The sequence below is a fragment of the Sturnira hondurensis genome, unplaced genomic scaffold (genome assembly GCF_014824575.4).
Source record: "Sturnira hondurensis isolate 20B ecotype Veracruz unplaced genomic scaffold, ASM1482457v3 Scaffold0011378, whole genome shotgun sequence".
In the NCBI taxonomy this organism is placed as follows: domain Eukaryota; kingdom Metazoa; phylum Chordata; class Mammalia; order Chiroptera; family Phyllostomidae; genus Sturnira; species Sturnira hondurensis.
Genome location: NW_028084009.1, coordinates 8,879,210 through 8,900,160, shown reverse-complemented (window position 1 = coordinate 8,900,160; position 20,951 = coordinate 8,879,210). Strand labels below are relative to the sequence as shown.

The window sequence follows — 20,951 nt, the reverse complement described above, 5'->3', positions numbered from 1 at the left end:
CCGCCGCCGCCGCCGAATCCCCAACAAGGAGCGGAGCCCGGGGCCGCCGCCGCCACCCCCGCCGCCGGCTTCCGCCACCCCCCCCGCCCACCGGCGCCCGCGCAGGCCCAGCCGCGGCCCAGGTAAGCGCCCGCCGCCCCCCGCAGCGAGGCCTCTCGCTCCGCCGCGCGCCGCCGTCCAGTCAGGGGTCCCTGCGGAGCGTCAGGACGTTACGGCGGGGGGAGGGGAGCGGGGGAGGGGCGGCGGCGCGCGGCGGGCGTCACGGGCGTCACGGGCCCGCGTCAGGCGGCGTCGGCGGCCGCACCCGCCTCCATCTTGCCGGAAGGCGGCGGGCGCAGGCGGTGGCCCTCGGTGTGGCCGCGGGTTCGGGTGGGAGCCGTGTCCCCGCGGGCCTCTTCCTCGCTGGGATCCGTGTCCACGAGGCCCCGGGTGGGAAACGTTTCCTCGCGGGCCCCCTTCCCCGGTGGGAACTGTGTCCACGCGGCTCCGGGTGCGAACCGTGGCCCCGCGGGCGCGGGCCTACTGGTGGTAGTGACCTGCTGTGTACTGGGTGAACTTTTTAATCCCTGTAGTTGGCCGGCTTGTTTCGCTGAACCAGTCTGTTGCTTTGCTGACACTTCAAATGCAAGTTTCGAGGCTATCGGTTTCCCCCTTGTTCTTGTACATAGAAAAAGCCTCACATAAGTGATGCATACGACTTGAGTTCGGGGATGAGTACCCACCTGGAAACCGCAGTCTGGTCCGTAATCGTGTACCTCAACTCCCACCCTCTTATTTATCCTTACTTTGCTATAAAAAGCATTTGACATACGGTGCGCCCTCCCACAAGCACTTAAGTGTGTCTGGCAGTGTCCTTAGCCACAGGCCAAGCTGCGCTGTGTGCTCCAGGATGATCGTGTGCAGCCGAAACTTGGGACTCTGATAAAATCGCCCCCCAACTCTGCTCTCCTGCTGTGAGTTGGACTCTCCCAAACCCTCATATAATGGAGTCAGTATTTGTGTTTCTGTGTCTGGCTTGTTCTACTTAGCATAATGTCCTCCGGGTCATGTTGTCACAAGTGGCAGCATTTCCTCTTTTAAGGCAAACTCATGTTCCCTTGACACTCCACATTTTCTTTTTTTAGGATTTTATGTATTTTTAGAGAGAGGGGGAGAGAAACACCATGTGTCGTTCTCTCTCGAGCGCCCCCTACTGAGGACCTGGCTGGTGACCCAGGCATGTGCCCTGACTGGGAGTTGAACTGACAATGCCCAGGCCACTGAGCCACACTAGTCGGGGCAGATACATGTTTTTATGTTCAGCCATCAGACAACATTCAGGCTGCTTCCATACGTGGGTGACTGTGGGTGATGCTGCCCTGAACACGGGGTGCAGGTATCTTGATTTAATTTCCTCTGGACAAATACCAGCAGGGTGGCTGGGTCATGTGCTAGTTCTATTTTTAATTTTTTGAGGGAACCACCCAATCTTCCATAGTGGTCACACGAGTCGGCATTCCCACCAACAGTGCACAAAACAGTCTCATTAAAGGTAAATCCAGGTGGATTAAATAAACCCAAAATACAGCCAATTCAGCAGGCTGCTTGTTCAGAGATCATTTCTTCACAGGCAGTGTCTTAAAACCTGTGAGCAGACACACTGGATCGGGGAGGAACTTGCATGTGTATGTTCAAACATGCAGGCGTGTCTGTGAACTTAGAGAACTTGTAAAGCTCGGTTCAGATGTGAGCCGTTTTGTGCCTGAGCTGGGAGGGGAGGCTGCTCAGGTGTCTTTACAGGGCACAGTCCGATTCCTGTGTACAGGGCCGTGTGTGCAGGTGCTGGTGCCACCTGGTGGGGACCAGAGTGGGGTCTCTGGTGCCCACCACGGACCTGGACGCAGAGGCCCAGGTGCCTGGGAGAGGCAGGACCAGAGGAACCACCTTCCAGGGCTTCTGCTTCTGATATTTTCTAAGAGAAGCTGGAAATCATTTTTTTAATGCGAACTTCATGAACTTTGAAAAAGTTGGCAACTAATTAAAAACCTGAAACACAGAGAGGATCCAAGAAACTGTGCTTGTCCCCGGTGTGTAACCTCTGCTGTGTCTCATGGTATTTTCATCCAAGTGTCCACGCAGGAACATCCAGGTCTGTGGAGGAGTCTTGTAGTAATTCTTTTGATCCCTGGCTGGTGTGGCTCAGTGGATCAAGCGCCAGCCTACCAAAGGGTTGCTGGTTCCATTCCCGGTCAGAGCACATGCCTGGGTTGCAGGCCAGGTGCCCAGTAGGGGGCGTGCGAGAGGCAGCCATACACAGACGTTACTCTCTCTCCCTTCCCCTCTCTCTAAAAATAAATAAAATCTTAAAAAAAAATTCATTTGAGGCCAATACAGGATGTGCCTGGTAGCAGGATCTCAGCAGACAAAGAAAAATGCTTCCCAGAAATGACAGTTTGCAGCTTCTTTTATGTGTTTGGAACCAAAGAGGGAATGGAAAGAGGACTGCAGGGGGGTGGGAGAGAGCCAGGAGGGGGTGGGCGGGTCAGGGCTCATGAATATTCTTCACTCTTGTTCTAAGAGGGAGCCTGCCAGCTATGTTGACCTGGCTCTGCAAAGATGGACCTTTTACTACAGAGGTCCTAGGCCTGGGGTGTGGGCACCCCCCCTCACCGCTGAGGGGTCTGTGGTCAGACTGCCCGAGGAGGCTGCCACCTGCGGACACACTGTGTTGTCCTTGAGAGGGAGTACCTATGATGCTGCAAGGGAAGCTTGGCCTGGGTCCGAGACTGGACTGCACACTGACACTTCTGTCTTGTTCGTGCATACTTATGCCCAAGAATAATTTCTAAAAAGATTTCATTTATTTATTTTAGAGAGAGGGGAAAGGAGGGAGAGAGAGGGAGAGAAACATCACTATGTGGTTGCCTCTTATGCGCCCCCTACTGGGGACCTGGCCTGCAACCCAGGCATGTGCCCTCACTGGGAATCCAACCAGAGGCCTATTGGTTCACAGGCTGGCACTCAATCCAGAGTGCCAGGACTAATAGTTTATTTTTTATTGTATTTTTTACATTTATCATCATTTATTACCATTTATCATCCTTATACCTTCTTCTTTCCGGAGAATGATTTTTAAAATATTTTCTAATCTTACTTACCTCTAAATTAGTTGGGGCTCAATTTCCACCTGTAAGGAGCCCAGCCTAGTGCCCGGGATGGTGTGGGCTGGGCAGGTGATGCCGGCGCTCAGGGGCTCAGGGAAGGGACTTGGTCTCGGTCTAAACCGCAGCACTTTCCTGTGGAGCCCCTTCTCCACCGCGGTGGCTGCGAGAGGCAGTGATTCCGTTGTGTGTTCGCACAACTCCGTGAGCTGCGGTTTCAAAGTCGGGGTGAGGACAGCTGCCTGGGGGCTGAGCCTGGACCCTTCTGCCGCTGTTGGTGGGAGCAGAACTCTGGTGGTCCCTTTGGAGCCCCCTTCAGGGAAAGGAGGTGCCTCAGTGAGAGAGCTGAACCCTGAGATGCATGCACCACAGGTCAGTAACAATTTATTGTGCAATTTATTCATGTTACTTAAAGCTCTTTGTGTCAAAGCCTTAATCTAGAGCACAGCCTGTGTTTTATGCGGCATTTCTGGCAGCGTCTACCAGGTCCTCCTCACAGCTTCCAGGGCCAAAAAGCAACTGCAGACCTTCTGGGGACCTGGCCCCGCCCTCTGTCGTGGCAGCCCCGCCCCACATAGGCGGGGCTTATGTGGCTGCTGGGTGTCAGCAGGGAAATGGCTCCTAGGTTTGAGGACCATCTGAGGTTTTTAAATATGGTTTTTCCCCGAATTTTTACACTGCTTTTCCTTCCCTCCCTGTGCCCTCCTAAAGTGAGAGAGGAGGACGTCCGGGCATCCGGCCATCCGCTCCGCCGTGCGGATGCATTCAACTGGGAGCAGGGCCTTCAGAGGGACGTCTGTGTTTCCGATTGTCACGCCCTGACCCTGACCTTCTGGCCAGCCTCTCCCAGCTCCACTGCCAGCTCCCACTGCAAAGCCAGGGCACCCGTGGGCTGCTCCCTGACTCTCCTTGCCTGTCTGATGAGAAGGAAGCCTTCCTCAGCAGGATTTAATGCCCCCACTCCCCTACTCTTCGGTTCCGCGGGTCTCGAGTCTCTCCGGTCGTGGTGGAAGTGAGGTGGGTGGTCTGGGAAGCCCTCGCCCCCTTCTCTGGCTTGTCTTGCCCATGGCTCCCCCCCAGGGGTTGTCGGGCCCATTCCTGGTGCCAGGGTGGGGGAGCAGAGCCCACCACAGGTGCTGCGTGGGTCTGAGATGGGAGAAGCCGGGGGCTCGAGGCCTTCGTTGTCCTCAGCAGACAGATGGTCGTGAGGGTGTCCCAGTGCGGCAGCAGCGGCCGTGGGACATGCAGACACTGGAGCCCTGGCAGCCACGTTTCAGGACCGCTCTAGGAATCCGCGCAGATGCGCTCTGGCTGGAGGTTAGGGTTAGGGTGAATCTGCTGGGAGCACAGGGGAGGGTGGGCGCCTCTCCCGAGCGCCACGTCCCTCCAGGGCTGGGCGGGTGATGTGTAAAATGAAGTTCTGAAAGGGCTGCTTTTCTTTTTTTTTTTTAGTGGGTTTTAATATCCTCTACTTTCTAGCCTGTGTCTAGTCCTAATAAGGCAGCCTGCTCTAAGAGCATTAAAGAGGTTTTTTTATTACATGGCAAAATGCACACAGCACGGAACTGCCCGGCGACGCCATGGCCGAGGGCACGGCTCAGTGCCGGCGCGTCCTCTTTCACTGCTGTGCGGCCAGCACCTTCTGGAGCTCATGCACCCCCCAGCTGACTCTGTGTCCCCATCAAACACTGCCCCCCCACAGTCTCCAGTCCCCAGGACCCTCCGTTCTGCTTTCCACCTGTAGGATCTGAGTGTGCTCATGTTACTCACGTGTGCGGACCCTGCGACATTGGTCCCTTGATGCCTGGACACCCTGGTTTAGCCTGGTGCTGTCAGGTCCCTCCACCCTGCGGCAGACACGGAGTCCCAGTCCTTGGTGATGCCAAGTCCTGTTCCCTGTGCACGCAGACTGGGTTTTGTGTGTCCCTCGTCTGTTGATGGGCATGTGGCCAGTCCCCTTTTTGCATGCAGGTCCGTGTTAGTCCCAGCTCACAGTCATTTTGGCCGCTGGTGTCCGGGGTCACCGGTCACTTGGGAGGAGGACACTTCATTCGTGGCAGACTCCAGGCCCCCACCCAGCTGGCCGTGTGGGCATGCCCTGCATTTCCCTGGCCTAGAGACAGGGCATGTCTGCACTGCCTTCTTTTCCTGAGGACCTGCTCACTGATTTTAGAACAAGGGAAAGGAGGGAGACACACTGATGGGTCCCCTCCCGCATGCGCCCTGACCAGGCATCGAACCCTCGACCTGTCGATTGATGCTCCAATCCACTGGGATGATGCTCCAATCCACTGAGCCCCAATGGCCAAGGCTGTGACTGCTTTCTGCAGAGAGAGCTCTGGGACATGGCTGGGGCCTGAGGGCAGCAGGTAACAGCTGGAGACTCAGCTGCAGGGAGTCTGCTGGCAGCCTGGCCTCCTTCCCTGCCACAGCCCTGATTCTGAGTCTTCAACCAGGTGCCAGTCCGGGGCTCAGCTTGGAGACCTCAGCCGTCACAGCGGCCAGGGCGGACAGTTGTGCCCTTCCTCACCACCAGACAATGGCCTGGGAACAGCTCTTCTTGTCATCATCTCTGGCAGAGTTATGCTTTGGGACTGGGAGTCGAGCCTGTGCTCTGTCCTTGTCCCCTCTAGGACTGGTCCTGAGAGCTCCCCTGCCTAGTCATGGCGACCCCCGACGTCAGCATGCACATGGAAGAGGTGGTGGTGGTGACAACGCCTGACACTGCGGTGGATGGCAGCGGCATGGAGGAAGTCAAGACGGTGCTGGTGACGACCAACCTGGCTGCTCACGGGTGAGGGCGGCCGCACCTGGGGTGGCTGGGGGTGCCTGGTGGGGCGAGCGGTGGGTACTCCCCTTCATCACGGTCGTTCTGGACCCGCCTGGAGTCAGCGCAGGTGGGCAGCCGGAATGGGGACATCACACTCCCAAGACAGACATGGTGCTTGACCCTTGTCCTTGGCACCCACATCCCCATGGGCATGAGGTTCACTTCCTGAGACCTGAGCTGCTCCAGACAAGACTGACAGTGGGGTCAACGGGAGCCGGTTTCCAAAATGGCATTTTAGAGCCGGTGTTTTCTTGACACCCTGGTGGTAACTGAGTGTTTCCTCCCTCATCTTCACAGTGGACGTCAGGCAGAATGTCAGCTGGCCCAGAAGCTGGCATGGGGATGAACTGCTGGCCCCCTCTGGCTGTCCCCGTGGGAGCTGTCACATGGTGGCAGAGGGGCTCCCCTGTGTTATTGGCTGTCGGCCCCCATGGGTCATCTTTACTGTGTCTTGTTCAGACTGACCTCAGCGTGTCACTGACCACAAGGGTGGGCTTCAGCCTCCCCACTGTCCAGCAGGACATTTGGAGGACAGTCCCCAACCAGGCACTCCCTGACCTAGGCACTGCCCATGGACGCCTCGAAGCTTGAGGGCAGCCCTTCGTGGTGTGGCCGGGCCTCCCCGTTCTCACACTGTGCCGTGCGTCTTGTCTTGGGCCTGGGCTCTCTCTGCTCCCCATGTGCCAGCGCTTTGCTGGTTTCTGGCTTCACTGACGGTGCACGCAGCCGAGCCTGTGGGCCTTCCCTCCAGAGCTCTCGGGTGGCTCATCTGTGTGCCTCTGTGGGTGGGCCCCCACCGGTGGCTACTCACAGTCTCTGCTGTGAGCTCCAGTGCCCTCCCCAGCATTGGGGTGGCCCTCGATGAGTACTGTGGGCCGACGAGGACTTCGTGGGGAAGGCCGGCTGCCTGGGCCCTACGAGGGGTCCTTGCCAAACCCACTCTCACGGGTGCCTGGCCAGCTGACCCTGCCCCCACGGCACCCCGTCCAGGCATCCAGCCAGTGGGGGATGTCCAGCCCTACATCGGAGGGTTGTGGACCTGGCACTGTGGGCCCTGCAGGGGGCGGCTTGCTGAGACATCTTGGTGGCACTGCCAGGTCTGTCTGCAGCTGGTCAGTGTATCCAGAGGATATGGGTCCCAGTCGGCTCTGCTCTGCAGCACAGAGGGTGTGGTGCACACACACAGACAGCACTCGAGAGGGTGTCATCTTCCTGCGCCTCCAGGGTGCCACCCTGAGCACCCTCAGGACCCTCCTAGGGCCTGTGCCTCCTGACAGTGTTTCTGCGCCGCTGTGCCTGGCGCCTGTTTCCCGGGCATGTCCCCCCGGGGCCCGGCCTTCTCCACTACTGCTGCTGCTGTGGCGCTGGCTGTCCAGGCCCAGTGAGGCTCCCTGGTCGCCCACACCGCCCCCACCTTCCTGGGGAGCCCCGTGCAGCCTGGTGTCACCACAACCCCTTCTGGGCCGGACAAACCGCTGCCGAGTGGGCTGCAGTGAGGGCGTCTCTGTGGACTTGACCAGTTCTAAAACTGTTTTTTGGTAGTTTCTATAACTATATGAAATCATTATAACAGGAGTAAGGAACTTAATCAAGGAAAGAGATGGCGCTGTTTGGGCGCCTGGGGCCCAGCTGTGAGCAAAACAGCTGTTTTCAGGAATGCCTGCTGGGTGTCACGGTGTGGTGGCTGTCCGCAGAGTCCCCTGACCTGCAGGGCACTGGGCGTCTGGGCCACACTGGACAGGGCTGCAGAAGTGGCGGCAGAGCCAGACAGGGCTGCCGGGTGTGCTGACCCCACCCCCACTTGCTCTTCCAGGGCTGACCTGAGCGAGGACAACATGGAGACAGAGAACGCAGCGGCCGCGGCTGCAGCTGCCTTCACAGCATCCTCACAGCTCAAGGAAGCCGTGTTAGGTAGGCGTCTGCAGGTCTCCCATGGGAGAGGTGGCTGGGGCCGATGGAGCCAGGCGGCAGGGCCTGTGGGGGTGGAGGTCTCCCATGGGAGAGGTGGCTGGGGCCGATGGAGCCAGGCGGCAGGGCCTGTGGGGGTGGCCCGACGCTGTCCCACCCTTGGCTGCAGGGGAGTCCCCGCGCTGGAGCTCTGCCCCTTGTGACGGTCCTGAGTAGTCACGGGGGCTCTGTAGAACCCTTCACGCTACAGGCCTCGGAACTCCTGGGAGCAGTGCAAACGAGCTTCCCTGAAGTCAGTCCACGCAAGGTTTCCCTTTATGTCCTCAGGTGGCTCTCTGAGTGTCCTGTGGGTGAAAGGCCCGACGCCAGCATCCCCAAAGTTGCAGCGGCGTGCGAGTCAGGGCTGCACCCCCCCCAGCACGGATGAGGGCCCCCCGCACCCCGAGCTCCGGGTTCTGGGTTGCCACCTACGCTCTGGCAAGAAGTACTCTGGAGTGGCTGTGACTGACTGTCTGTCTCACCCTGTCCCTGTCCTTGCCCTTGGTGAGAAGTGAAGGTGACGGAGGAGGGGGAGAACCTGGAGGCCGAGATCTTGTACCCCATCACCTGTGGGGACAGCAGAGCCAACCTGATCTGGAGGAAGTTTGTGTGCCCTGGCATCAACGTGAAGTGTGTGCAGGTGAGGGTCTCGGCACAGCCAAGCCCCAGGCCTGTGAGCTGCCGGGGGGGGGGNCAGGGCGGGGCGCTGGGGGGGGGGGGGGGGGGGGCGGCCCAGGGCGGTTCTCTCAGGGAAGCTGCTGAGAGGCCCAGAAAGGGAGCTCCCTGCTCCCGGGGACACCACCTGTGCAGTGGCTGTCCAGGAGGCTGACGTCCAGGGGGTAGAGGAGGGACAGCCTCCAAGGATGGGTGGGGCCCACTAAGGGCATGAGGGAGAGCCACCTTGCTGCAGGGGACAGAGGCAGAGCAGGGTGTCCTGAGGCCACAGGGACAAGGGGGAAGGCCAGGTGAGGTCCTGGAGAGAGGACAGTGGGTCTGAGAGCTTTCGTGACAGAGCAAGGCCGCCCGTCGTCCAGGAGACTGGAGTCCCAGGCTGAGTGAACAAGCTGCAGGGCCAGGCCCAGGGACTGGGCACTGTGCCCTGTGGGACTAGTGGGCATCAGCGCGGTTCAGGCAGATGGGGCCCCAGCCCAGGGGGAGAGTGCCGGTGAGCCCACCTGGTGGCAGACCACCCCATGACACTCGCATCAAACAAACAGCCAGCAGGAAGGCGCTGCATCAGACAGACAGCCGCACCTGTAGGGGTGGTGGGCCCATGAGTGGTCGGTGACAGCATCAGAATACCGCCAGTGACAAGGACAGCAAGACCCGAGCCGGGAAACTCATGGCAGGCAGGAATTCCAGCTGCTCATGGGAAGACACCAGACAGGCACTGAGGAACAGTCCACAGCAGAGCTGACTGTGTGCTGTGAGGACGCACCGTCAGGATGCCTGGTGCTGCTCTAGTTCCGGCTCCCCCACCATCGGTGGGGCCCTGCGTGCTGCCCATTGGCCAGGTGGGAGGTCTGTGTGGTTTTCCTAAGCATTGGATGGGGCTCTGTGGACAGACTTGGCCTCAGGAAGCAGATGGGAAGCAAGTCCCGCTTGACGTCGACAACAGGCTCTTGGAACCCAGCCCCAAGGAAACGAGGTGTGAGGAGGCGGGCTCGCCCAGGGCGCAGTGATGCACACCCGTGTCAAGTTCCCGTGGAGCGTTTCCGGTCAGACACATCACCAGGTCTCTCCTGGGTGGGCCAGAGAGACCATCGGTGTTTCAGTGAAAACAAGAAGCCCGTCCCATGCTCACCAGCAGCTCTGGGACAGCCCAGTCACCCTGTGGTCTCTCGGCAGCCTCACCCTCCACCTTGAGCAAAGGGCTGGCCCAGGTGCCTTTTGCAGTCCTCTAGGGAACTGAAGTTTTTCCCATTAAGAGAATTTTGTAAAGACCTAAATAAGTGGAAATGAGAAGGGACAGTGTCTGGTGAATGCGGCGATGAATCGGAACGTCCCAGCCAGGCCGTGACAGTTTTTGCTCGGTCATCAGAAAAACATGGTCTCATGCTGTCCTGGTGGAATACTGTGTTTCATGCTCATTCTGGATGCTTCTTGTCCAGTGCGGCTGTCAGCTGGCCTCACCGGGAGCAGTGCTTGTTGGAAGTGACCGCTTGGTTTTCCAAAAGGGGAAAACCGGATGGTTCTTAGGGTGGAACCCAAGCACCAAAGCAAATGAACACAACCAAGCCGGTGCAAATGGTTTTCAGCGCTCGATTTGCATATTTTGAGTGAGTCGGCTCTCTCCCACGTGGTGTAATGTTGAAGTTCTCGATTAATGTCTCGATTGGATCGCTGGCAGCTGCAACTGTGTCTGCACAACCACGCAGCATCGTCCAGCGACAGACTTCGCAAACCACCTCCGACACATCCGGTCAGTCACAGCGCCTTCTCCCCACGCTGCACAAAGCCTTGTGCATTTCAGTCGTGTTTTTACCTTTGTTAGAATAACAAAGGCTAATATGCTGAAATGTTGGGGATTTTTTTCCATCTTCAGTACTAAAATGGCTGCACAAAAACTCTCCGGTTTTGACTGTTTAATGCACACTGACGCGGCAGCTGTCACAAGGCCGTCTAACAAGGCTTTTTCAGATGAAGCCGAAGACAGCCAGCACTGCTGCGGCTCAGGCCATCCTGCCCAGACCCCGTGCGCGTGCGGTGGCTGCAGGTCAGTCTCCTCGGCCTTTGGTGCCGCTGAGTTTGTAGAGTCTTGGCCTGGACTACGACCGGCTTGGGGGGGCGGGGAACGAATGAACTTTTTGGCCACCCCCCAAAAGACCCAAACACTTCAAATACCAAACACTGCAGTAAATGAGAGCTCGACGTCCCTTAGGAAAGATGAATGAAAACAAAGCAGACCACTCTTCCCCCGGGGGCTCCAGCTCGGGGTCCGGCCAGCGCATGTCAGGGCAAGTGGCCTGATGGAGCTCTGGGTGGAGAAGGCGCGCGAGTGGAGAAGTGTAGGACACTGTGGGAACTGAGTGTGCTGGGTGCCACAGCACCCATGCCGCCTCTCAGGGAGGTTCTAGTAAGGGTCCAGCAAGTGGCCGTGGGTCGGCAGGGGTGTGAGCGCGACTGTGTGGATCTGGACTCCCCCGGCCTGGACCCCTTCGTCTCCCACTGGCTGAGCGAGGGGCCACATGTCTCCCTGGTCTCAGGGAGAGGAAGGGCAGCTGCTCAGGGAAGTGCGGGGCGGGCCCCTTGGCAGGAGTCCTGTGGCCACACTGGCCACAACTGACCACGTGTAATGGAGGCAGAATGAGGGCCCTCGGTGCCCCGTGGTGGCTGGGTGATCTGGGTTCCACCTGAGGCAGATGGCAGGGGCTCCCTGGGCAGTGCCCCGGGGACTGGAGGCCCTGGGGGCCCGGCTGCCTGGCCATGGCCCAGGGACGCCCAGGTCTGCCGACACTGGTCCTGGTCTGCTTGTTTCCCGAGTGAAAGTGGTTTTGCTCTGATCCTCTGGGTCCAGTGCTGCTCCTTGAATGGACTGAATGGTATCGTTGACCCTTTTGGGGCTGCCTGCCTTCCAGCCATGGTGGCAGCAGCGGGCCCAGCACCCGGAGCAGGGAGGACCGTCCCTGGCTCCGACACGGACGCGTGTGTGTCACCGAGAGGAGTGGGGGAGAAGGGTGGGGCGGTGCAGCTCCCTCCACGTTGTGTTTTGTGTTACACTGGCCAGTCCTGTCTGAGCGTGTGCCCACAGTGTGTCTTGTCCCTCCTGGCGGCTGCAGGCAGGAGGGCCACACTTGGTCTCACTGGAGCTGCTCCCTCCCCACATTGAGGCCGCTGCCCTCTGGGCCCTGCGTGGGACCCAGAGCAGGCACCTGGCTTCTCTGTGTGTGGTGTCTGCCTCAGCCACACCCTCCCCCAGCTGTGCTCCGGACCAGTCAGGGGGAGCGGACTGGCGGGAGGCACACCTTGACTGCTCTGCTCTGTTCCCTCCACAGTATGACGAGCATGTCATCAGCCCCAAGGAGTTTGTGCACCTGGCCGGCAAGTCCACCCTGAAGGACTGGAAGAGGGCCATCCGGATGAATGGCATCATGCTCAGGTGGGCATCCGTGGGGAGGGAGGCTGCCGGCAGGCACGCACCGGGGACCGTGCCAGATGCCCCTCCCTGGTGGGAACGAGTGGGCGCTGCTTTTCCCTGGTTTGGGGGTATGAGCGGGAGGTACGTTTTAGACGTAAGGAGAGCTAATACTGTCCCCAGGGCTGCCCTGGCCCAGTCCCCAGCCACACGGGACGTCGTCGACCTGTAGTTTCTCTCATCTCCTTCTGTGTCCCCCCGGGAGCTCACCTGGAGGCGCTGTGGCTGGTCCCAGTGAGTGCTCGCGGAGCGGCACAGAGAGCCCGGCCGTCTCAGCTGCCTTCCCCTCGGTGTGTGCTGAGAGTGCTGCTCTGTAGCCTGCGGTGCATGTTTGGCCAGTCACCTGGACGCTGTCCTCTCTGGCTCGGGGCCTTCCTGTCCAGACTAGGTCTGCACCCAGTGGCTGCAGGTCAGCCTCTTCGGCCTCTGTGTGCTGAGGTTGCAGAGGGTCCCAGTTTGGCCCGTGGCCTGTCCTGTGAGGCAGCTGGGCCGGGCTTGGCTGTGCTGGGCCTGCATCCTGCCCTGAGTGAGGAGCTCTCTGTCCTCAGCGATTTCCTTCCCGTCACTCTTCGGTGGCTCCTGGCTGCTCCACGCGGCCAGGGTGTGGCCTGGCGCCGATGGCCTTTCGACCCCTTCTGACCTGAGGCTTCGGGCTCACAGCCCGGGGAACGTTCCCGCTTTTCCTGCTTTGGTGCCACCACTAGCCCCGTGTTGGAGGGGGCTCCCCCGTGGGTCTGTCCCCGCCCTCCACCCCATGGCCCCCGGGGATGTGTCCGGCGGTGTCCGTGCGCCGTGTCCGTGTGGACTGCAGTCCTCCATGCCCTGTCCCCGGAGGGCTGGATTCTGTTCCCATGGCCCCACTGCTGCTACCTGGGCCCGGTCACTCTCCTTGGGAGCTGCAGCCTGGGTGGCGCGAGGCCGAGGCCCAGGCCAGGGGCCTGCAGCCTTCGAGTCCCCTGTCCCCGCGCAGGCGGAGCACGGCGTCCAGCATCCTGCTCGGCCCCTCTGGCCGATCCCGGTTTTCTAGAAAGTGTCCGGGTGTTGGAGTTGCAGCGAGGCCCCACCCAGTGTGGCCAGTGCCCAGAGCAGCAGACAAGGACACGGGGGTGGGGCCTGGGCAGAGTGGGTGTGGCCTTGTGTGCAGGCACAGAGGCCCCTGCAGCTCAACCCAGGCATCCTGCCTTCTGCACAGGAAGATCATGGACTCCGGGGAGCTGGACTTCTACCAGCACGACAAGGTCTGCTCCAACACCTGCCGCAGCACCAAGATCGACCTGTCGGGTGCCCGCGTGCCCCTGAGCAGCCCCACGTCGGCCGAGTTCCTCCCGCTCACGCCTGCCACAGCTGACGGTACACGCCTCGCCCCCCCCATGCTGTCCTCCCCTGCTGCCCAGCCACCAAGTTGGACGTGCGGCTACCTCCCGCCACTGTGCAAGTCGGAGCCTCTGCTTTGGTGGCAGGGATGACTCAAGCCCTTTTTCTTTCTAAGCCATTTTTGTCATGAAACGTAGAAACTCCTACGAGTGGCGTGTGCAGAATGACAGCTCGAGTGAGCTGCCAGCAGCTCTGACGGTGGGGTGTTCCTGCGTCCCCACGCAGCTGCCCCCATGGGACTGCGCGCCCCTGCCTTCCTGCCCCGGGGCTCTGGTGGCTGCCTTGATGATGCTTCCCTGTGATGTCTACAGTGCTTCCTCAGGGCGGGCAGAGGCCCTACGCAGCCCAGGTTCCTTAAAGCCCTAGTCAAGGTGCTGTTAGGGCCTAAGGTCCCTCTCGGGTTGCCTGGCGGTCCCTTCCTGGAGGTGTTTCCCAGGACGCCGCTTGCACTGTCCCTGAGTGGGTGGCCTAGGTGGGCTACTAGTGGCCGGGGCCTTGGCTGGAGCCAGGCCTGTGCTGGAGGCAGGTGCGGGAGGCCAGGCAGTGGCAGTGCTCACCCACCCTCGGGCCAGTGTGGAGGGGTTGGAACTGGGTCCTGGGTGCAGAGGTTTCTGCCAGCTCTTCCTGCCTCGTGTGTGCCTGAGGTGCCTGTGAGGAAGCAGTAGGGGCAGGTGGAATGCGAGGCGGTGGGCCCTCAGCACCAGGGCACCTGTCCGTCGGCTTTGTGCGCCGACGCAGAGGGCGCTTCTGGGCGGGGCAGATGGGCTGACCTGCTTCCATCTTGGTTGCAGTGAATGGGTCTCCTGCCACCATCACCATAGAGACCTGCGAGGACCCCGGTGACTGGACCACAGCCATCGGAGGTATGGGCTCCTTCCCGTGGGCTTCTCCTGGGCGAGGCCTGGGCGAGACCCTGAGAGGACAGGCTGGGTAGGGAGCAGGCTAGCCCTACCCCCACCAGGCTAGCCCCATGGCCAGCTCAGACCCCACTCAGGGGGGACACCAGTGACCCCCAGAACTGTGTCCTCTGGGGGTCTGTTGCTCCTACCATGGTTTGAAGCCCCCAGTGGGCCTGGGAAGGACGCCCCATCTCTGAGCCTCTCCTTCCTTCCCAGACGACACGTTTGCCTTCTGGCGGGGGCTCAAGGATGCCGGACTGCTGGATGAGGTCATCCAGGAGTTCCACCAGGAGATGGTGGAGACCATGAGGGGCCTGCAGCAGCGGGTGCAGGACCCGCCCCTGCAGCTCCGAGGTGAGGCCACGGCCGCCGGCCCTTCCTACAGAGCTGGGCTGGGGACTGGGCTGGCTGCAGACACAGCAGGCACCACGGGCTCCCCTGCGGGGGTGGGGGCAGCCAGTCCTGCTGCTCGGCTGCCCTCACCTCCCCACGCCCTCCCACCTGCAGATGCTGTGCTGCTCAACAGCATCGTGCAGAACTTCGGCATGCTGGACCTGGTGAAGAAGGTGCTGGCCAGCCACAAGTGCCAGATGGACCGCTCGCGGGAGCAGTACGCCCGTGACCTGGCCGGTGCGTGGGGGGTGCCCACGTCCCTGCTCTGGGGCCGCCAGCCGTGCAGGATAGGAGGGCACTCAGTGCTGTTGGCAGGGCATGGCATGAAGCTCGGACTGCCGCTGTGGTGGGGGTGGGGCTTGTCTGGGCCTCTGTGACCACTGCATAGGCTTGTGCCATGCGGATGGGTCAGGGTGTGGCCGGCCCTGCCCCCACGCCCAGTGGTGATGCTATGTCCCCGCTGTCCCCGCAGCCCTGGAGCAGCAGTGTGACGAGCACCGCCGGCGGGCCAAGGAGCTCAAGCACAAATCCCAGCACCTCAGCAACGTGCTCATGACGCTGACGCCTGTGGCCCTGCCGCCCCCGGCCAAGCGGCCACGGCTTGCCAGGGCCGCCTCTGGGCCAGCTGCCATCGCCTCGCAGGTGCTCGCCCAGTCCACCCAGATCGCCCTCAGCCCAGGCGTGCCCGTCTCCCAGCTGACCGGCGTGCCACTCGGCAAAGTGGTGTCCACCCTGCCAGCCCCCGCACTGGGCAAGAGCTGCCCTCAGGTGGCCCCCGCCAGCTCCCCCGCCTCGCCCCTTCTTGGGGGCTACACGGTGCTGGCCTCCTCGGGTACCTCCTTCCCCGGCACTGTGGAGATCCACCCCGACGCGTCCAGCCTCACGGTCCTGAGCACGGCTGCTGTGCAGGACGGCAGCACGGTGGTTAAGGTGGTCAGCCCCCTGCAGCTGCTCACCCTGCCTGGCCTGGGCCCCGCCCTGCAGAACGTGGCCCAGGTGTCCCCTGGGGGGAGCACCATCGTGACAGTGCCCACAGGGGCCGTGGAGAGCGCCGTGGTGGCCTCGGGACATGAGGAGCACACGGCCACCATAGAGGTGGCTACCGTGGCTGAGGGTCAGGAGCACAAGTAGCCGCTGCCGGAGGCAAGGCCCTTCGCAGGCAGGGGGCCGGCCCTGTCCTCGGGACGCGGCGTGTCACGTGGGGCTGCTGAACCAAAGAGAGGAGACGCCCAAATGGGTGGAGAGGAGAGAGAGGGACTGAAGGTGGCAGCAGCCTGGAATGCCTGCCGGGCCCCGTGCTCTGAACTTCCTCCCTGTTTTCTTGGGAAATATATTTTTCCATCTGTTGCTTATGAACACTGTTTACACATCGGGCCCGGCCAGGAGCCAGACGAGAGGGCGTGCAGCCCGCACTCCCCGGGGCACGTCACTAGCACATGTCTTGGGGACTGTCCCCAAGGGTGGAAAGCCATGGATCCTATGGATTTGGTTTCTTCCCACAGTTTTCTGTAGGTTTAGTGCAGCTGGCACTCTGCGCCCGGCCCCAGCACGGGTGGCGTGTCGAGTCGGCGTGGGCTCAGGCCGGGGCCCCATCCCAGGGTCTGGGGTGTGAACCTGAGCGCACCCGCCTGCGAGGAGGGGTGGTGGGGCCCAGAGAGAGAGCTTCTCCAAGCCCGCCTGCCTGCCGAGGCTCGGTGCTCAGGGGCTGCCCCCATGCACCGTGGGGCTTTTCCCATGAATCGTTTAGCCAGCTTCTAGGAAGAGTCAGATTTATAGCGTTTTCAACCCAAACCATGCTGAGTGCCTAGGCTTCCGGAACCCCCTCTGGGTTCCAGAGGGTTTTGTACAAAGCGGCTGTAGGGACGGCCTGCATGAAGGTGAGCAAGTGCCGGAGGCCCCGCCATGTGGATCCATGAGGTGGGACATCTGTGACAGGATGAGCCTTGGACCTCCCGCCCCCCCAGGGGCTGTGCCCACTGCTCTGGGGGTGGGGGGGTATGGTGTAGCTGCCCAGAGGGCATAGCCAGGGCCCGCGCCGGTCATGGTGGGGACCCAGATGCCCCCTGAAGGGCAGGCAGGGTCTGCCCGCAGCTCTGACTGTGGGGTCACGAGGTAGACCTGCTGCCCACTCTGTCTCCAGTGGGGTCCCCAAGGGTGGCTTGAGCCCCTGGGGCACCAGGTCCTGGTGGCCCAGGTGTGTTGTCTGCTGAGGGCCCTTATCTGGAGTCCCCACCACGAGGAGGACCCCACTTGTGTTTTGAAGGGAACTGGGACCTGACCATCCGCCCTTCATACCCTTCATCTGTCCAGCACTCTGGACCCCCTCAGCGGGCCTCGCCCCACGCCCAGCTGCTGAGGGCACCTCCATTTTCTGTCACCTTTCTGTTTGTTGCTCTCACGGGCCCGCTGGTGCCAGTGTGCGGTTCACCCGCCTCTGTCCGAGGGCGTCCCAACGGAGTCCTGAGGCCCAGCTGCTGCCTGTGTGCACTGGCCTCGTTTGCCGAAAGCTGCCTCTGGCAAGTCAGAGCCAGACACGCCCGCCCGTCCAGCCCCTGCCAGGCATGCGAGGGGTGCACTTCAGAGCCATACACTCGAAGCTAGCGAAGCAGCTTCAGAGTTCTCACCCAGCCCTGCGCCCCCCGTGTGGAGGGGTCCACCCTCTTCCAGGAGCCCCGCTGGGCTGCAGGGGCTCCACTCCCCAGCCGGGCCGGCCCCTCCCCCAGCCTGGGTGGTAGCTCTGTTGCGGTCCAGGAAGGCGGATGGGCTTGGTTTTCCTCACTGGTGCTCAGAGGCCGCCCAGGGACCCAGGCATCTGAGTTTCACTTTGTATGTTGTTTTGCAAGTATCTGCCTGGTACTTTGATTTAAAATAAAAACACGTTTCGTAATTTGTGTCTGTCCTGTGAGGAAGGGTGTGCCGGGCCCCGGCTGCTCTGACACCTGCTCAGGAGGAAGTGGTGTGCAGGCTTGCCCTGGGTCACGGCTGTTTCCTCGTCCCTCTGCTGTCTCCTCCGAGGCAGCGGCCACAGCGGGGAGTGTGTCCTCCCCACCTGAAAGTGTCCCATCTAGCCTGCACTGTAGAGCATGGAGCGCCCCTGCTGAAGCCTCGGGGTCCCCAGTTCCACAGAGTGTGGGGGCAGGCACCGATGGCTGAAGGGGCTGCAGGTCCCTGTGTCTGTCTGGTCTCTCACCCTCTGCACTGCTGTGCCCCCGGCCCAGGAAGAAAGCCCCCACCACACTCGGGGGGGCCCGTCCGTCCTGCAGCCTGTGTACTTCGGACCAGCCAGGCCAGGAGAGGAGGCTGTGCTGGGCAGGCTTGGGCCTGAGAGGGCTGAGGTGGGGTCTCAGGAGGCTGGCTGGAGCAGCTGGGTGGGTGGTGTGCCCCTAGAATTGTGAGGGGTGGGCGCAGGTCAGCCCCTCACTTGCCTCAGCAGAGGACGGGCTTGGAGAAGCACCCCCTGGCCCAGAGGGCAGGTTTGCAGGGGGACCCACTGCATCCAGCTCTGGGACCAAGGCAGTGAGGCCCAACTCAGAGCACATTGTCCCCTCTAGAGTCCCAGCCCCAGGGCCCGGTCACAGGGAGGGGGCCGGTGACCGGGCCCTGGTCACAACCCTGCCAGCCCGAGGGCTGTGGGCTGTGGCGCCAGTCAGGTGTGTGCTGGTCCCTGCAGCTGGGGCAGCTGGGAGCTGGGCGGGAACCGGAGACAGGCCAAGCCTCAGGGGAGGTAGGGCAAGGATGGGGCTGAGGGCCTACAGGGAGTTGGGAGTTTGCACCCTTCGAGAGTGGGGAAGGCGCCCCCCCAACCTGAGTTCTACCCACCAGCAGTTTGCGGAGCACCCTCAAACGCCGGTTCTCTGGTGACTGGAAGCTCAGTGAAGAGGGTGGGCAGGCCCAGGCACAGCCCGCATGGTCAGTGGGGACAGAGGACCGGTTCCCAGGGTCTGGCTGCAGGCCAGCCAGCAGACACACCCACTTAGGAAACACCCTGTGGGCAGAGCCGGGCAGAAACCTGAGGACGAGGAAGAGCACTCTGTCTGCAGTGGCTGCTCACTGGGAGTGGCCAAAGGCCAGGACACAGACCTGGCCTGCCCTCCCATGTCCCATCACCTGCCCTTGGCCTCTGGTTCCCATCTCCCTGCCTCCCAGACAGGAGGGGCCACACCACCCAGCTAGACGCTGGCCCTCAGCCTCTGAGAGCTGCCCCACCTCCAGCAAGCCTGTGGCCCCTGGCCGGACAGCAGGGTCATCAGGATCAGTTTGCCCTCCCCCATACTGATCCCCAGCTTCCACGGAGTTCAGCCACACTCTGCTCTCAGACTGAACCTCAGGTCCACCCTGAAGGCCCACCTGGAGCCCCTGCCACCGCCACCCTGGCACCCCCATCCCCTGTGCTGTCCTTTCTGGGTCCTGGGGGGTACCCCTTCGATCCCTGTAAACCGCCACACGCACTCTCTCTCACCAAAAGCACGTCTACCTTCACCTGCTGGCTCGAACTCACTCACTGCGGGGCGGGGGGGGGGGCATGCTGTACGTTTTTTATTCTTTGTCAGCCTGACCTGCAAGCTTCTGAGAAAGGTGAGCGACAACCTCCTGTTGTTTTTAGAGGGTTTTAGGCTTACAGCAAACGTGAGAGGAGGTGCAGAGAGACCCTCCCAGCCTCCCTGGTATCAACATCCTCACCAGCTGGCGCGGGCGTCACGGTCAGTGAGGCTGCGCTGACGCCCAGCCACCCCGAGGCCGCGGTTTGCACCGAGGTCACACTCGGGGGCGTGCCCTGTGGGTCTGGGCGAGTGGGTGGTGACGTGTGTTCACTGTGACGGTGTCACACACAGCAGTCACTGCCCTGAGTCCTCTGCCCCCGCCCCCGCGTGCCTCCCCCAACGCCCAGCACCTGCCGGTCCCTCCCTATCTCCACGGCTTTGCTTTTAGTGGGGAGCACACGGGGTGCGGCCTCTCACGTTGGCGCCTTTCACTCCGTCGTGCGCGTCTCGGGCCCCTCCGCGGCTTCTCAGACTCAACAGCGCCATTCTCAGCAGCTCTGAACCTTGTCCCGGTGGCTTTCCCACCCGCAGCAGGACGTCTGGGTGGCTGCCGGGCCTGTCAATCAGGAGCCGAGCTGCAGTGAGGCCCACGTGCGGGGCGGGGCGTTCTGTGGGCGGGGCGGCCGGCTCCTCCTGTAAATACCAAGGGGCGTGGCTGCTGGGTCACGTGAGCCTGGTTGGTTTTTGTGAGAAGCCACCCAGCTGCCTCGAGCAGCAGCGCCAAAGCCCCGCCTGCTCCCCACCTGCTCCCCACCTGCTCCCCCTGCTCCCCACCGGTGGGGTCCCAGCGTCCCCTCGGCTCCTCGGCTCCCCATCCCCGGCGCTGGGTGTCGTCCGTGCTCTGGGGTCCGGCCACTCTGAAGAGTGCGGTGGCTTCCAGTTTAGTTTGCACGTCCCTGGCGATGTGGGATGGGCGTGTCGTCTTGTTCGCTCCTTTGCCGCCTGCGTGTCCTCTTTGGCGAGGGTCTGCTCAGGTGTCAGCCCGTTCTTCAGTCGTTTTTTGCTCACCGGCTTTAAGAACTCTTTGTACACTTTGGACCACAGTCCAGTGTCAGATGTGTCTGTTGCAAGTACCTCCCCCGATGTGGCTTGTGGCTCGTCTTCCGTTCTGGCGGTAGTGGCTTCCCTAGAGCAGAAGGTTCTGGTTCTAATGAAGTCCAGCCCATCAGTTCTCTCTCGCAGGCCGTGTCTTTGGTGTGGCATCTAAAAGGTCAGCGCCCACCCCAGGCCCTTTCGGTTTCCCCCGGGTTGTGTCCTAGGAGCGTTCTGGTTTGGGGCCTACACTTGGGTCTGCCATCCGTCCCGGGCTAGCTCTGTGAAGGGCACAGCCTGTGTGTAGATTGCTGGTTTTGCAGGTGGATGTCCAGCGGTCCTGGCACCAGTGAGTGAAGAGACTGTCCTTTCTCTGCTGAGTGGCCTTCCCACTGCAGCCACAGTCGTCACCGTCTGGGTGAGGCTCTGGAGACCATGGAGCACAATCGGGCCCGAGGATTCCACCGAACACGGGAGCACAATAAATGCTCCGGGGTCACTAGTTATGCAGCCACACGCAGTGGGACGTGCTGTGTCCTGACCCCCTTCTTTCGGTCTGAGCCACAGGTGACACAGAGTGGGTCCTACTACTCACAGATGGGTGGCTTGAGGGGCCAGGCCCAGTGAAGAGGCCCGTCTGGGCAGCCTCCTGTGCTGGAT

The 20,951-nt window shown here is 61.5% G+C and overlaps 1 protein-coding gene across 1 annotated transcript; it reads left to right on the top strand.

Moving 5' to 3' along the window:
• The first annotated feature begins 27 nt into the window (after positions 1-27).
• GMEB2 (glucocorticoid modulatory element binding protein 2) lies at positions 28-17,605 on the top strand. The gene is made up of 10 exons (XM_037060084.1): positions 28-122; positions 5,774-5,934; positions 7,784-7,881; positions 8,430-8,557; positions 11,913-12,016; positions 13,245-13,402; positions 14,218-14,289; positions 14,542-14,679; positions 14,833-14,955; positions 15,191-17,605. Exons 2-10 carry the CDS (start codon positions 5,804-5,806, stop codon positions 15,847-15,849), a joined length of 1,611 nt encoding a protein of 536 aa, XP_036915979.1. The 5' UTR covers positions 28-122; positions 5,774-5,803; the 3' UTR covers positions 15,850-17,605.
• Positions 17,606-20,951: the final 3,346 nt, after the last annotated feature.

Excerpts from the sequence above, each read along its gene's own strand:
- GMEB2 (XM_037060084.1), top strand. The coding sequence starts at position 5,804 with ATGGCGACCCCCGACGTCAGCATGCACATGGAAGAGGTGGTGGTGGTG. Across the intron at positions 7,882-8,429 it reads GCTCAAGGAAGCCGTGTTAG|TGAAGGTGACGGAGGAGGGG; the intron begins GTAGGCGTCTGC and ends CTTGGTGAGAAG. Across the intron at positions 14,956-15,190 it reads GTACGCCCGTGACCTGGCCG|CCCTGGAGCAGCAGTGTGAC; the intron begins GTGCGTGGGGGG and ends CTGTCCCCGCAG.